Genomic DNA, 13,170 nt, shown 5'->3' on the forward strand with positions numbered 1-13,170 from the left:
GAGGTACAAACAGCAGTGGAATTTGTACTGGTAACTTACTGTCTCCTATTTCCAACTTTGATGAAATCTCTTGGCTTTTCTGAAGGCATCAAAGCTATCTGCTGTATCTGTCAGAATTTCAGATACTAAACCCTACATCTGTTGCTTACTTAGACAGAAACTGGATGGAGACCAAATGTAGTTCCAAATAAGATCCTAGAAGATACGTGAAACATCGTGTGCCAAAGGATAGTGCTTGACCAGGCCTAGAAACTGATGAGGTACAAGCAACTTGGCGCTGATCTTTGAATCATTCTACAACAGACCCTAGAGAGTGTCTGAAAAAAGCCTTGGAAGAAATTAGGAATATGTTCTGTGCATGAGAACTGGCTATAGTTCTATATTGCTGTTTAGCGCCATCATTCAAATGATAATTTCCTCATTGATGTACTTCTTTTTCCAGCTTTAAGTAGAGATCTCTCCTCTGTCCTCACAGTAAGGGATTCAGAGAAGGAAACAGGGAATCCTTATGCAGAGTTCCACCTCAGTTGGGACGCAGTGGTGCTCAGATGGCCAGCTCCAGCCAGGTCAGTGGTATGTCAGTCATGCAGTGTGTCACATTGCCTGTATTGACCTCAGGAAGACCATCATCTTCTCAATCCAGGAACTGATACTCTACTGTGTTTCCAGGAGAGAGAGAGGGAGAGAGAGAGATGGGAAAAAAACAAAGGAAGTAGTATTTAGGCAGCCTAGCTAGTATATCTAAATATGGGGGCCACTGAAAACAAGAACTGTCATGGAGAATTCAGGAACTCTCATTTTCATCTGAGGGAACCATCTTCATTGCCACATGAAGCAACGATGGAAGTTCCTGGGCAGTGATTGATGACTTATCCTTTCAGAGACTTCTGTCTTGCAAAGATTTAGTAGTGAGACTATATTTTAAAAAGTGTTGAAAATGCTTAACTATTTTGAATTCTGTGCAGCTGTCCAGACATGTTTTTTTCCTTAAGGGGATTCAGGACTTGTCTATTAGCCTATGGTAAACACCACAAATTCTTCCTCTTATTTTAGTAGGAATGAGACATATTACATGCCTTAGAAGGACTTCAGACTATTTTTTTTTTTTTTGCACACAAGTAAACAAACAAAAAAAAAGGGCAGATGAACAGAATGATGTGATTCTCCAGAAACCATTAATAGAACTGAAATGGTGTGGAGGAGCAAGGTGGTTTTACTTTTTTCTCCAGCAAAGACTTCAGCCATTCACAGATGGACCACTTAAAAACACAGGTGAACTGGTTCCTGGGAGACCATTCTGTATCGGTATGCCAGCACCATTAAACTAGTCTGCGTAGGCTTTCTGTTGTATAATCCACAGTGGCAGATGCTGATGAGCTATTCACTACATGAAGGATTTGTCAGTCTCTGCTTATATTCTCCTCAGATTAGATGCTGGTGGATAGAAACTCATTAGAAGCAAGAAATGCTTTGCAGTATCTAGTCTTGGTAAAAAATATCATGTCTTGTATTCTGGTAAGCCAGGGCCTGTTTGTTGCTGATGCTTCTCTCAAGAAGCTGAGACATAAAACTCCAGGATATTTCTTGTACAAACTCTTGACTGCAGCACTACATTAGCAAGCATGTGATCTGGCAGTCAAGCTTCGGAAATGGAACGACTGAAGTAAGACAATCCTGATATAATTTTGCTTCCAGTGGTTCAGCTATAACACAGAAGAAAACTGATATGACCTTCCATGGACAGGCAGCAATATTCTGTTTGAAGACAAAGTGTAGAGACTATATCCTGTTAATATCTTCAGGAAAGAAATGTGTTCCATCATCACTGATAGGACCATGTTTCTAGGTGCATTGTCTGATTATTTTGCTTCAGTGGTGGAGTGCAGGTCTTATTTACATCTTTTCACCAAACTTCCTGTTACCTCCAAAATGTAAGAATCTCCATTTTCTTTTTAACTCCATACTGTCCAACTCTGACTGCAATTGGCAGAAGTTACTACGGATTTCTTCTGACACACTACTCGGTAACAGCTTATGGTGAACGTGAATTTCCAGTACCACGGCCAGCTGCCCCAAGGGACTTACTGGAGATGGCAGCCAGCTGTTGGCTGGAGAAGTACAATGGACAGCGACTCTTGAACAGTTAACGCAGTCAGGGTGTTCAGAGACCACATCTGCTCCCAGAAATGCTTTACTCTTCAGGGTGGAAGAAGGTTTCCGTGTGGACAGCCAAAATGCATTTGGAGCTTCTGTAGGATCCAGAGTTAGCTGATGCGTGTATATCTGCTGCTTTCCATTCAGCACCCTTACATTTTCCCAAGGGATCTCAAGTTACTTTCTGTATAGTTGAGGTTGGTCTTTTGTTATTGATTCTTGTCAAGTACCTGTGTCATGTCCAGAGACCAAAGAATCTGGGAGCTTGACATCAATGTGTCTTTCAACTCTATCCCAGAAGAATGCTTCTTGCTTTCTCCCATTCAAATGGAGAAACCCTGGTTATCAAAACTTTGTCCAAAAAGTTTCTCGAACTCTTTTAAGTGTCTCTGCTGAGCTATTCTTTGTCAAATTTCAGAGGGATAAGGAAATACTCAATTAGTATCACAGGTTTTAAATTTCACATGCATCAGTCAAACTGGTTTACTGTATTTTTCCACATCCCTCTTTTTATGAAGTGAAAAATTATTTTTATGTGATTTTACTTTTTTAACGTAGTTAAGTTTCATAAGCTTTTTCCTCTTAATTAGTTAAGACAATGTAGTTGGCCATTCCAAAGACTGGGTGATCTTAATAAAAAGCTATTTAAGAGGATAACATATTACATCTCTCTACATGTTGCTTGTCTGGTTTTGCTCTGATGTTGCCAAGAGGGTATCATACGGAGCATTTAGATAACATTTCCGATAGAGTCAGTTGGCAAAACAGAAACATAAATAGTTTTGGTGATAATAGCTTAGTTTTTATGCATCGAAGAGATTAAACACTCTCTTTTACTTATTTATATTTTTTTACATGCATAGGATTTATAATTCCATGCCTGCAGCTATCATAATTTTGAGGAAAAGAAAAAAATATCAGTAAAAATATTTCTCTTTAATTGGAATGCTTTTGGATTAGTTCTTAACTATATTTTGTTTCTGCTTCAGTGCCTTTTTGACCCTTCTTGAAGTTAATGGGAGGCAAATGTTTTATCTGTTTTAAAAATGTTTCATCATTGGTGCTGCTAAACTTTGCTCTGTGTGTCTATAATCTTACTGATGTCCCTACCCCTGTGCCTATAGACCAGCAAAGGCTTCTGAATTTATGAATGTCATGTTGTGCATCCTTTACCAAATTTTATGCTGCTCTTCAGTCTCTCCATCTTTACTAGAATCACCTGCTGGAAGCTACATTCACCACAAAGGAATAATTTCTTTCTGTATATTTGTGTTCCTCCTCCTTCAGGTCATTAGCCTATCTTCATGCTGCATCCCTCTGTTCCACATTTCCCATCTTGCCATCTACCCTTTCCCTACTGAGCACATGATGCTTCTCCTTCCTTCTACTTTCTTGACTTCTGTTTTACCTGCAATTCGGCCAAAATCAGAACATTCGGATAACCCATCTTTTTGCACATCAGCTACTAAACAATCATTAGGTAACTTGGGGCTGACAGGGTTTTTTTTTTTAATTCCAGCATAAGACAACCAATTCTTACTTTAGATTAACCTATTTTTGAAAGAATGTGTTTAAAACTAAGTTTAAATACTGCTGCTGTTCTCTGAGGTCATAGTTCCCAAAACTAGTTATTTGGGAATAACTTGTTCTTCAAATTTGCAGTCTTAAGTCCACAATAACTTTGAAGTCTAGGTAGATGTTCATTATGGGATTCAAAGTCTGGTACAGTTCTTGTAAACTCCTGTTCACTTTGTTGGGATCAAGATAAAAATTTTAGTTTCAGTATCTCATACTTTTTTTTTTTATCTTTTCTGCTATTTCTAAGTCATCACTTCAAGTTTTCTTTCTTTGCTTCTCGATCATCTTCCTTCACCCCCCCCTTCATTTTTACTGGAATGGGAAATATATTTTCTTATACCTGACCATATTTGGGAGGCACATGGATTAGACTTTTTCAGATCTTTCTGGAAAACAGTTCGGAGAAGTTTGTTCTTTCTTGAGTATGGGTTTGATGGAGAGCAGTTTTTTAATGCCTTATTCTCCATTAGAAAGGTGATGGTGGTGGGTAGACCTTCTCTTCCTTGTATAATTCTCTAGACAGTGATCTGAAGAGGGTTGTATCAGTATTGCTTTTGGTAATTGTACTAGGGTACCAACTACATAAGGCTTTGGTTGCTTTGTGATGCAGACAGGTTTAAGTGCTTAACCAGCATCCTTACAACAGAATTTTTTTACTGCTGCAGTACATTGCAATGTATCTTATATACATACATATATGCACACACATATATTAGTGTAACTACAGTAACATTAATGTAATCCTACAATTATATATTAAATTCACCATTTTTATTCTATGCTAATTTCTGAGTTTAACTGAAGAGAGGGTACTTTATCTGGTTCCCTGTAACAAGGGGGCATAAATATCTAGTAGTCTTTCAAATATCTGTTCATTTAAAATGTAAGATGTTTCTTGACTCTGATTCCATATAGTATGTGAACATAGTGAATATATTTCACAGTGATTAAAAACCTTATAATACTAATATATGTGTTAAATGTTGCATAAGCATATATTGATACAAAATTAATTTATTTTGATATAGGGGATGTCCCACTTTGGTGCAAGCATTACCAGGTCCTAGTACACAAGTTACTGCTGGGAGCAACCATACAGCTATTCTCTTAATGGATGGACAGGTTTTCACATTTGGAAGTTTCTCGGTAAGGAAATAATAATATTTACTTAATGGGAATAAGCTAGTAGTTAATGTATTGTTCAAAGACCTTTCAAAACTGCTTATACTTGCTCTTGCAGAACTGCTTATGACTTCTGCGTATTTTTTTGTGTGTTATGTTTAAAAATGTGGCCTCTTAATATTGTTGTGGTTAGAAAAACGTGATGCCAGAAATTCTTGGTGGTTTTTACATTTTAATTAAGATGATAATTTAAAGCTTGATTATTTAAAAAGTGCACCAGTTTTATCAAACTCTTATTGTTGCAAGCTCAGTTGTAAATATGTGTCTATTGCATATTCTATTACTTGTCTGTCATCTTTCATAGAAATGGCAGTGGGTTGCAGAAGTTATGCTTACACTTGAGGGGAGATTATTGCTCAGTATAACCCAGCATAACTCTCGTACTCTTCCTCCCTATCGACATGGCATATATTCTCCTATGTCCATGTGAAATCCAGTCTTACATGCACTGAATAAGCACTTCAACATTGTTTAGTTCCTCTTCATCCTGACTTTGGGCCTTTGTGACTCCTTGTCTTTGCAAAAAACCCTCACTGCAATCTCTCCAGAGTCATCTGTTGTTCATGCTTTCCCACTAATGCCCTTTTGGCAAAAGCTAGACTATAGGTATTGAGCTATTTTTATATGCTTTAAAAACTATGTACTGCCAAACACAACAGAAGTGAAATTATACCTTTTGAAATCTTTTTACAAAAAATAAAAAAAGGTGAAGACTGAAATTTTAGAAGTGGAAAACATTGTGAATTAAAAGTGTGCCAGAAGGTGGCTAGTAGGTAGTATTTTGTTGTTTTTCAGACTTTAAGAGCCTTGGTGTCCTTTTATCAAAGTGACTTGGACACATAAAAGTTGAAGCTTTGTTGGGTTGCAGTGAAACAGCCCCTGAAAAACCAAATCCATTCTCAGAAATAGGGTCGAAAAAGCTGTCTGTTGATTGAGACTTTTTCTTTTTCTCAAAGATAAAATAAATCTATACCACATTTAGACCACCCGCATCTGATTTTAATATTGTAATGCATGAAAGTGTGTTTAAAGCTTCTTAAAGTCAAGACATGCTCAAAAGCAAGCCTGTTTTTTGAAAATGTCTTCACTAAGTGTACTTATATACAGTGCTCTGTAGAAACAGATGAGTAACATGGTGGACAGAGGGTATCTGCTGTACATGCATGTTTTTCTCCCTTACTCTTTTAAATAAAAAGTTACCTTGATTTCATTAGCCTGCAATGAATTTCCTTTGCCTGGGTGAGGTAGAGGGAGTCTGAGTAGGTTTATTCCAGCAGTTTCTACCACGTACTTGGACCAACAGTTCTCCTGCACCTATCTCTCCATAACTAATTGTACATAGGAGATAAGACCCTGTATCTCCAGGTCAGGATGTTAATGAGCATATGCAGAGGTGCTTGCTTAGGCACTTTATGCTCTTCTTAGCTCAAGCTTGATTTGCTAATCGATTTCTAGGTACTTTTAAGAGGTATTTGTTCTGTAAGACTTACAGTCCATATAAGTTCAGACCTGAGTGGAATTTAGACTGTCTGAATCTGAATGTAGGTTGTTGGGATATTTTTTCTCTATTAATTCATTCCTTGTTTAGCCCTGAAGTTATTCGGATATAGAATATTGAAGGAGAATAATGCTTTAATATTTGATTCTAAAGATGGAAAGGAGAGTTATCTGTCATGGAGAATTTGAGTTGCATTAAAAAAGTTCATTCAAAAACCTAACTGAATAGGGAGAATATCTCTCAATAACTTGTTCCTTAACAAAGGAACTAAGTAACTTACTGCTTTTTAAAAGTAATTTTATGCTAAAATTTCCAGATTACTATATTTGTATATTGGAACTATTGAAGTAACTTGTTGATCTTTGAGATTTATTGTTACTGTTACTTACTAATTCTTGCATTCTCTCTGCAGAAAGGTCAGCTTGGTAGACCAATTCTGGATATGCCCTACTGGAATGCAAAACCAGCACCTATGCCTAATATAGGCTCTAAATACGGACGCAAAGCAACGTGGATTGGAGCAAGTGGAGACCAGACTTTTCTCCGGATTGATGAAGCTCTTATTAATTCTCATGTGCTTGCCACATCAGAGATATTTGCCAGCAGGCATATAATAGGCAAGAACTCCTCTATGATATTCTAAATGCTTACGGAAGTATAAGAGAAAAAATAACTTTGGTCATGTGAACAATAGGGGAGCAACAAGTCAGAAATGTGAATGGAGGGAATTAAATATTTTGGCTTTCTAGTTATATTGCACATGGTGATACTGGCTTCTTTAGAAATTAATTTCATTTCTTAAAAAAGATTGTAGAAGTCTAAACTTTTCTTGCACTTAAATCTTACAACGTTATATTTTTTGCTGTATCAGTGTATCTGTTCTTCCCTACTACATTAATGCCCCATGCATAGAAAATGTCATGTAATGAGTGGAGTCTTCATGTATTTCTGCTCTTTTTGCTCCCTAATTTAGGTTTGGTACCAGCTTCACTATCAGAACCTCCTCCTTTTAAATGTCTTCTGATAAATAAAGTAGATGGCAGTTGCAAAACATTCAATGATTCTGAGCAAGAAGATCTTCAAGGTTCTGGTGTGTGTCTGGATCCTGTCTATGATGTTATTTGGAGGCAAGTGTGGATTATAGCTATTAAAGTCGTAGTATAGAAATGCTTATTGAAATATTTTGGGAGGCTGGAGATTGATTATGCTCATTTTCCTAGTAAATGAAAAACAATTTTTCGATTTCTGTGTATCTTTTCACAGTTTTTGCATGATTTGTTCAAGTAAGCCCAAACCAGACATCATCTTTTGCCCGTATTCTTTGGATTTCTTCTCTTTTTTGCAACATTCTCATTCTAGTCTCATGATGTTTGGGGGCCTCAATCTATTTCACTTATTTATCCTTTTTATTCTTCCTTTACTGTCCTCCATCGGCTTAACACTTCACTGAATAATGTTCTTGCTATACCTGGCTTCCATATCCTTGTGTCTTAAATCCTCATCCTTCTCTCATGCATTAGTGGTTAAGACTAGAATAGAAGAAGAGCTGGAGTAACAGTATTCTTTTCATTTCTGAAATTTTGGGAGGTCAAAATAAAGATTCTTATTTAGATGGCATACATATTCAAATTATGGATACATTTATTTCACAGTCTTCAGGGGTGGTTGCTTTCAGTGGAGTCGTTGAGAAGGTGTAGATCATAAGCCCTTGTTCCAGAACAGAATCATAACATCCAGTTCATCTGTAATGATTTAAAAACTATGTTAACCAGAATTTGGAAGATAAATTTGGACTGTTACCTGAGTGCAAGTGATGGATGATGTTTAAACTGTTTGAAGACTTAGGCAAAACAGGAATAATCACTTGCAGTTAGAATAAAGCAGGGAACCAGATCATCTGCATTCAACTAGAAAAGACAGTATGTAGGATCATATCTTTAAAAGATCATTGTGTCCATAGGCTACTTGCATCCTACTTCGGATGTCTTCATCCAAAATTGAGATTCAAGAACTTAATAAGCCACTTAACATTGAAGCATGTATATTTGCTAGGCATCTTCCTTGGATGGCTGTAGTTCTGCATTATGCACATTCCCAGGTTTGTTTCAATCTCATTAGCTAGGAACCAGGTCTTACTTAAATTATGCTGAGATTTGAAATAATGAATAGTAGCACCCACATCCCTTAAAGCTTTTGGTCATGATATTATCAGCATGATTCAACACACTGAATGACTCAGTTTATGGAAACTGGAGTTGTTGGTTGCTATGGGAAAGCAACAAGTTTCAGGGGAGAAAAGGTGATGATGCTTATCTTGATGTAGCCCACTAAAATGGTTAATTCATCTTGAGGAAGTTCAAAGTCACGTGTTAAAGATAGTATTATGGGCAAACATGGGTTGTGGTGTTCTCTTGCAGAATTTTTGGAACCTGTAGAACTAAAGCTAGAGCTTAAATACTTTACTGAAGAATGGATTTTGGGAGCTTGTGCAGATTTTATTTCTGTGTTGTATCCCATTCTTGTTTAATAGAAAATATTAAAACTGTCTAAAGAAGAGACATTAATGAATATTTGGTGTATTAATTATTTTTCCTGGACATTTTTATTCATATCTGTTTAAATGAAGGGGGCAGTTTCTCTGTACAGAGAGACAGCATTCTTGATTACATAGATTTTAAATATTTTCTTCACAGCTTTGTGACTTTTAAAAATAATTTCCTGTGTGTGTGTATAAACTTGCACATTGCTAACTCATTCAAATCCTGAATATATTCGGTGTTGTATAATAATTTTAGTGAAAGCTGTTTCTTTCTCCATTAGTTAGACCATCTTAGTTGCATTTGGATTTTTAGAACAGTGTGCCAAGTAAAAATTCCTTTGGTCTTATTCAGAATGCTCCCATAGGCCTGTGTCTTCTGTTTCTTCCTTTTACATGGTGATATCAAAAGCTCCACGTGTTCCATTTTCTTTTTGTACTTGTTAAACTGTAGTATAGAAAGTCTTTGTATTCCCTTGTTTACTCTGCCCTTGCCTATAATCCCTTAAAACCTCGTAAGGTGATGTTATCCATTTTAAAAAGCCCAAACAAAATATGTTGGATTTCTCAAGATCTTTTTACTCTTATTTGAAGGTAAGCCTTTTATTTTCACTTGGCATCTTTCTCATTTTTGAGCACATCTGCCATTATATCTAGTACTATTCTAGTTACTTTATGCTTCTTAATAGATTATACCTTTCTAATATTTATTAGCTTTGAAAAGTATCTAATATTTTCTGAAGTTTCTAGACCCATAATGACTGTTTGACTTGAAGTACAGTAAGAATGTTTTTGTGTCTTTCCATTTGCTAGTGTGCTAGTAAAGTTTATATGTATTTGGTGTAATGATGTTCATTTTTAAGAGTTTGTGTTAGCAGATTTACATTTTATATTAAATAGCTTATAAAATTTAATTATTAGTTAGATTTTTGTATTTTTTTAGTAGGTGAAAGGTGTTTTTTTTTATTCTGTTTTGTCTTGCTCTAGGTTTCGACCAAATGCTAGGGAACTGTGGAGTTACAATGCAGTAGTTGCCGATTCCAGACTTCCCTCAGCTCCAGACATGCAATCCCGGTGTAGTATTTTGAGTCCAGAACTTGCTCTACCAACAGGTTCCAAAGCTCTAACCACCAGATCTCATGCAGCTTTGCACATTCTAGGTATACATTTATAGTTGATGAGTCAGAAGCTTAGATGAAATAAACATTATCTGATGTATAAATGAATTGTAATCTAACAGCTTTCTGACTTTTTTGAGTTAAAATTTTATTTTGTAATCTTTCACCATTACTCTTAATACTTATGATCTGGCTGATATGCATTAATTTTATTCAAAATAGTTATCTTCTGCCATCTTAATGATGATAGAGGATTTTAGAGTTCTGATGGAACCTGCTACTAGAGGTCAGCATAATAAAGTAAGAGACTGTCCTAGATGATCTTTTTGGACAGTCTTCAGAATAAAGTCAGTACTTTTGGAGTCTCCAAAAGACAGAAAAACAGTGCTCTTAAATAAGCTATTTTTATTTTCAAGTAAATGCAATATCTAAAATTAGGATTTACAATTTGCAGTTTTGTATAATGGGACGCCAAGTGTAATATGATCTTCTTTTGTAGTCTAAAAAGCCTACCAAAACAAAAAATAATCCCACTATGTTCATGTATAAAGTGGCCATATGCAACATATCCAGTACTTCAAAGCACAGCTTTGGAAGTTATTTTAGTTCACTTGCTCACTGACTGTGGTGAGTGATAGGTTTCTTGTACTGCTCCCTTCATTGTGTGTTAGAGGTGCAATAAATTTTGACTTGAACAATGCTTTTTTTGTGTTAGAGTAAGGCTTGTTAGGTACCCATGTATATGAAACAAAATGCCTTCATGCCTTTTATGAAGGTTTTCAAATCTGCCCATGAATCAGTTACTGCTTCAACTCTTTTCAGGCAATATAGGAAATGGGAAAAGAAAGAAAGAAAAAAAAAAAAGTTGTTGCTGGATATTTGTTTAACATTGGAAAAGTTACAAAGTAGATTTAATCACATTTCTTGGTTATTTTGGAAAATGAATAAATTAAATTGATCTTTAGTAGTGAACCTTGAGATTCTACACCAGTGACCCCTGACCTAAATAAAGCTATAATGATATTTGGTAGCATATATGTTGTTTAGGGACAAAACAGTTAAATTGTTTTGATCTTTTTAACTAATATTCATTTCCATTTCACTGATTGTAATCAACAGTAGGAAATTTTGACTTCTTTTTGGGTTTGCTTTCTTCTAGGTTGTCTTGATACTTTGGCTGCTATGCAGGACTTAAAAATGGGTGTAGCTAATACGGAAGAAGAGACTCAAGCAGTAATGAAAGTTTATTCTAAAGAAGACTATAGTGTTGTGAACAGATTTGAAAGTATGTACACAGTAAAATTTTATAGCACAAGCTGACCAGGCTTGCAGTATAAAAGACTAAGAAAGATTAACTGTATTTTTGCTGGTTTTTTTTCTGCAGGTCATGGAGGAGGCTGGGGTTATTCAGCCCACTCAGTAGAAGCTATCCGTTTCTGTGCTGATACGGATATTCTGTTAGGTGGTCTTGGTCTTTTTGGAGGTAGGGGTGAATACACTGCTAAAATAAAGGTAAGTTGTTCTGCTTTTGTTTTAAACGATACTATGTCTCAAAATCGGAACTTTAGAAATATCACCTAAAACCATGATTAATGTCATTTTTTTGATGAATGAGTGGTTTACTGTATATTAAAAGCATTAGTAATAGAAATAGAAGAAGGCTTCTCAGTGAGAAGTAATGAACCTTATGCAGGTGAGGTGAGTGAAGAGATCTGAGAACTACTGTTCTTAACTGTCAAAAATTGTTACCATCAGTAAATGGTATGCCATCTTAGAGGTGTCCTGAGCAGATATGGTAGTGGGTCGAATGGGTTCTCTGATCTGTTTACGTGAAGCTCAGAGGTCCACCTGCAGAAAATTGGTGTTGGGGGCTTCCAGTTAGATTCACGTCCTGTGTCAGGATACATGAGAGATTGCTTCTTAAAACCAGAAAGAGAGTGTTTATCCTTTGTTAGCAGCTAAGCCATTGCTTCCCACTGTCCCTGCCACTTATTTCTCAGACTCCTGTCTGGATAGCATCTCAACTGGGATTCTTCAACTGAGAGTGAATGGCACCAAACATACTTAACTCTGCTTTCTGCCAGACGTAAGGATGATTAGGGCTGGAGCATGTGTGCTGATTTTAAATAAATAAATGAATAAACAAGCCTGGCTTTGGATTAAAAAAATCACATAAATACACACAGTGTGATAACAGAACACTGGTTTCTTATAAGTAACTTCTGTTCCTGCATTTACTAAACATTTCAGAAACTCCCAAAAAGAAGTTGTAATGGAAGGATCTAATACCTGTCTGAGATTTATATTCGATATGTATATTCAGAATATGTTATTGTTGTTACTTGTCATTTAGTGGGTTATTGAGTATTCTTTTTCTGTTTTCAAGTGAGTAAGTATTGAGGTTTGTTTTAGTGAAGTGGATGCATATGCTCAACAGTAATATTTGCATAAGACAACAGGAGATCCAAAACAAGTAGTTGTACTTTATTATAGTTTAGCACAATGACTGAGAATTGTAAATGATTAAGGAAAGCCAAGAAACACCCCACTCCACATGAGTAATGTTTAAATACTAAAGGTAGTAACCCTATGAAAGCACTCCAGTATTTTTTCTATTTGTTTCTGGTTGTCTAGGATTAGTTTATAGCCAAGACAAGATTTGCCAGTCCTGCCACAAATAAACTCTGTATTAATATAGTAAGCGTTTGCAAGGGCAGTCATAGACAACTATTTATGGTCCTTCTTCAAACTCGTCAAACTGTAGAAATTATTTTTGACTAAGAAACTCCAGTTCTTTTGAAAAAGGTATCAGCTTTTGTTCTAGTCACCAACTGTTTATTGACTAGCTCTGCTGAATAGTCAAGCTGTCCCTTTCCAGAGAAGTTGAGTATATCTTCAGTGCATTTTAATCTGGTGATGGAAAGCCTACACCGTCTGCACAGCTTTCCGGTTTTTAGATGCTCTGTATTTGACTTGCCTGAAAGATTTAGGGAGTTTCTCCACTTAAGAGTGTATCTGGGCATAAGGCTGGGAGGTCAGTGTCATTTGCTATTTTTTAAGTTAAGAATATTTAAAAAGCCTGACTTTCAGATAGGAATTTACTG

At 36.1% G+C, this 13,170-nt stretch overlaps 1 protein-coding gene across 16 annotated transcripts in view; it reads left to right on the forward strand.

The window, feature by feature from the left end:
- Positions 1-13,170, forward strand: part of MYCBP2 (MYC binding protein 2) — a 205,505-nt gene that overhangs the window by 84,636 nt on the left and 107,699 nt on the right. For 15 of the 16 annotated variants that reach the window (XM_074911767.1, XM_074911899.1, XM_074911776.1 and 12 more), the window contains 6 exons: positions 4,761-4,878; positions 6,825-7,029; positions 7,386-7,539; positions 9,936-10,108; positions 11,226-11,351; positions 11,451-11,578. In XM_074911767.1, the coding sequence (XP_074767868.1) occupies positions 4,761-4,878; positions 6,825-7,029; positions 7,386-7,539; positions 9,936-10,108; positions 11,226-11,351; positions 11,451-11,578 (904 nt within the window). Of the gene's footprint in view, positions 1-475; positions 567-4,760; positions 4,879-6,824; positions 7,030-7,385; positions 7,540-9,935; positions 10,109-11,225; positions 11,352-11,450; positions 11,579-13,170 lie in introns of all 16 variants that reach the window. The other variant, XM_074911909.1, reaches the window with a different exon arrangement.

This window comes from Athene noctua, chromosome 1 (genome assembly GCF_965140245.1).
Source record: "Athene noctua chromosome 1, bAthNoc1.hap1.1, whole genome shotgun sequence".
In the NCBI taxonomy this organism is placed as follows: domain Eukaryota; kingdom Metazoa; phylum Chordata; class Aves; order Strigiformes; family Strigidae; genus Athene; species Athene noctua.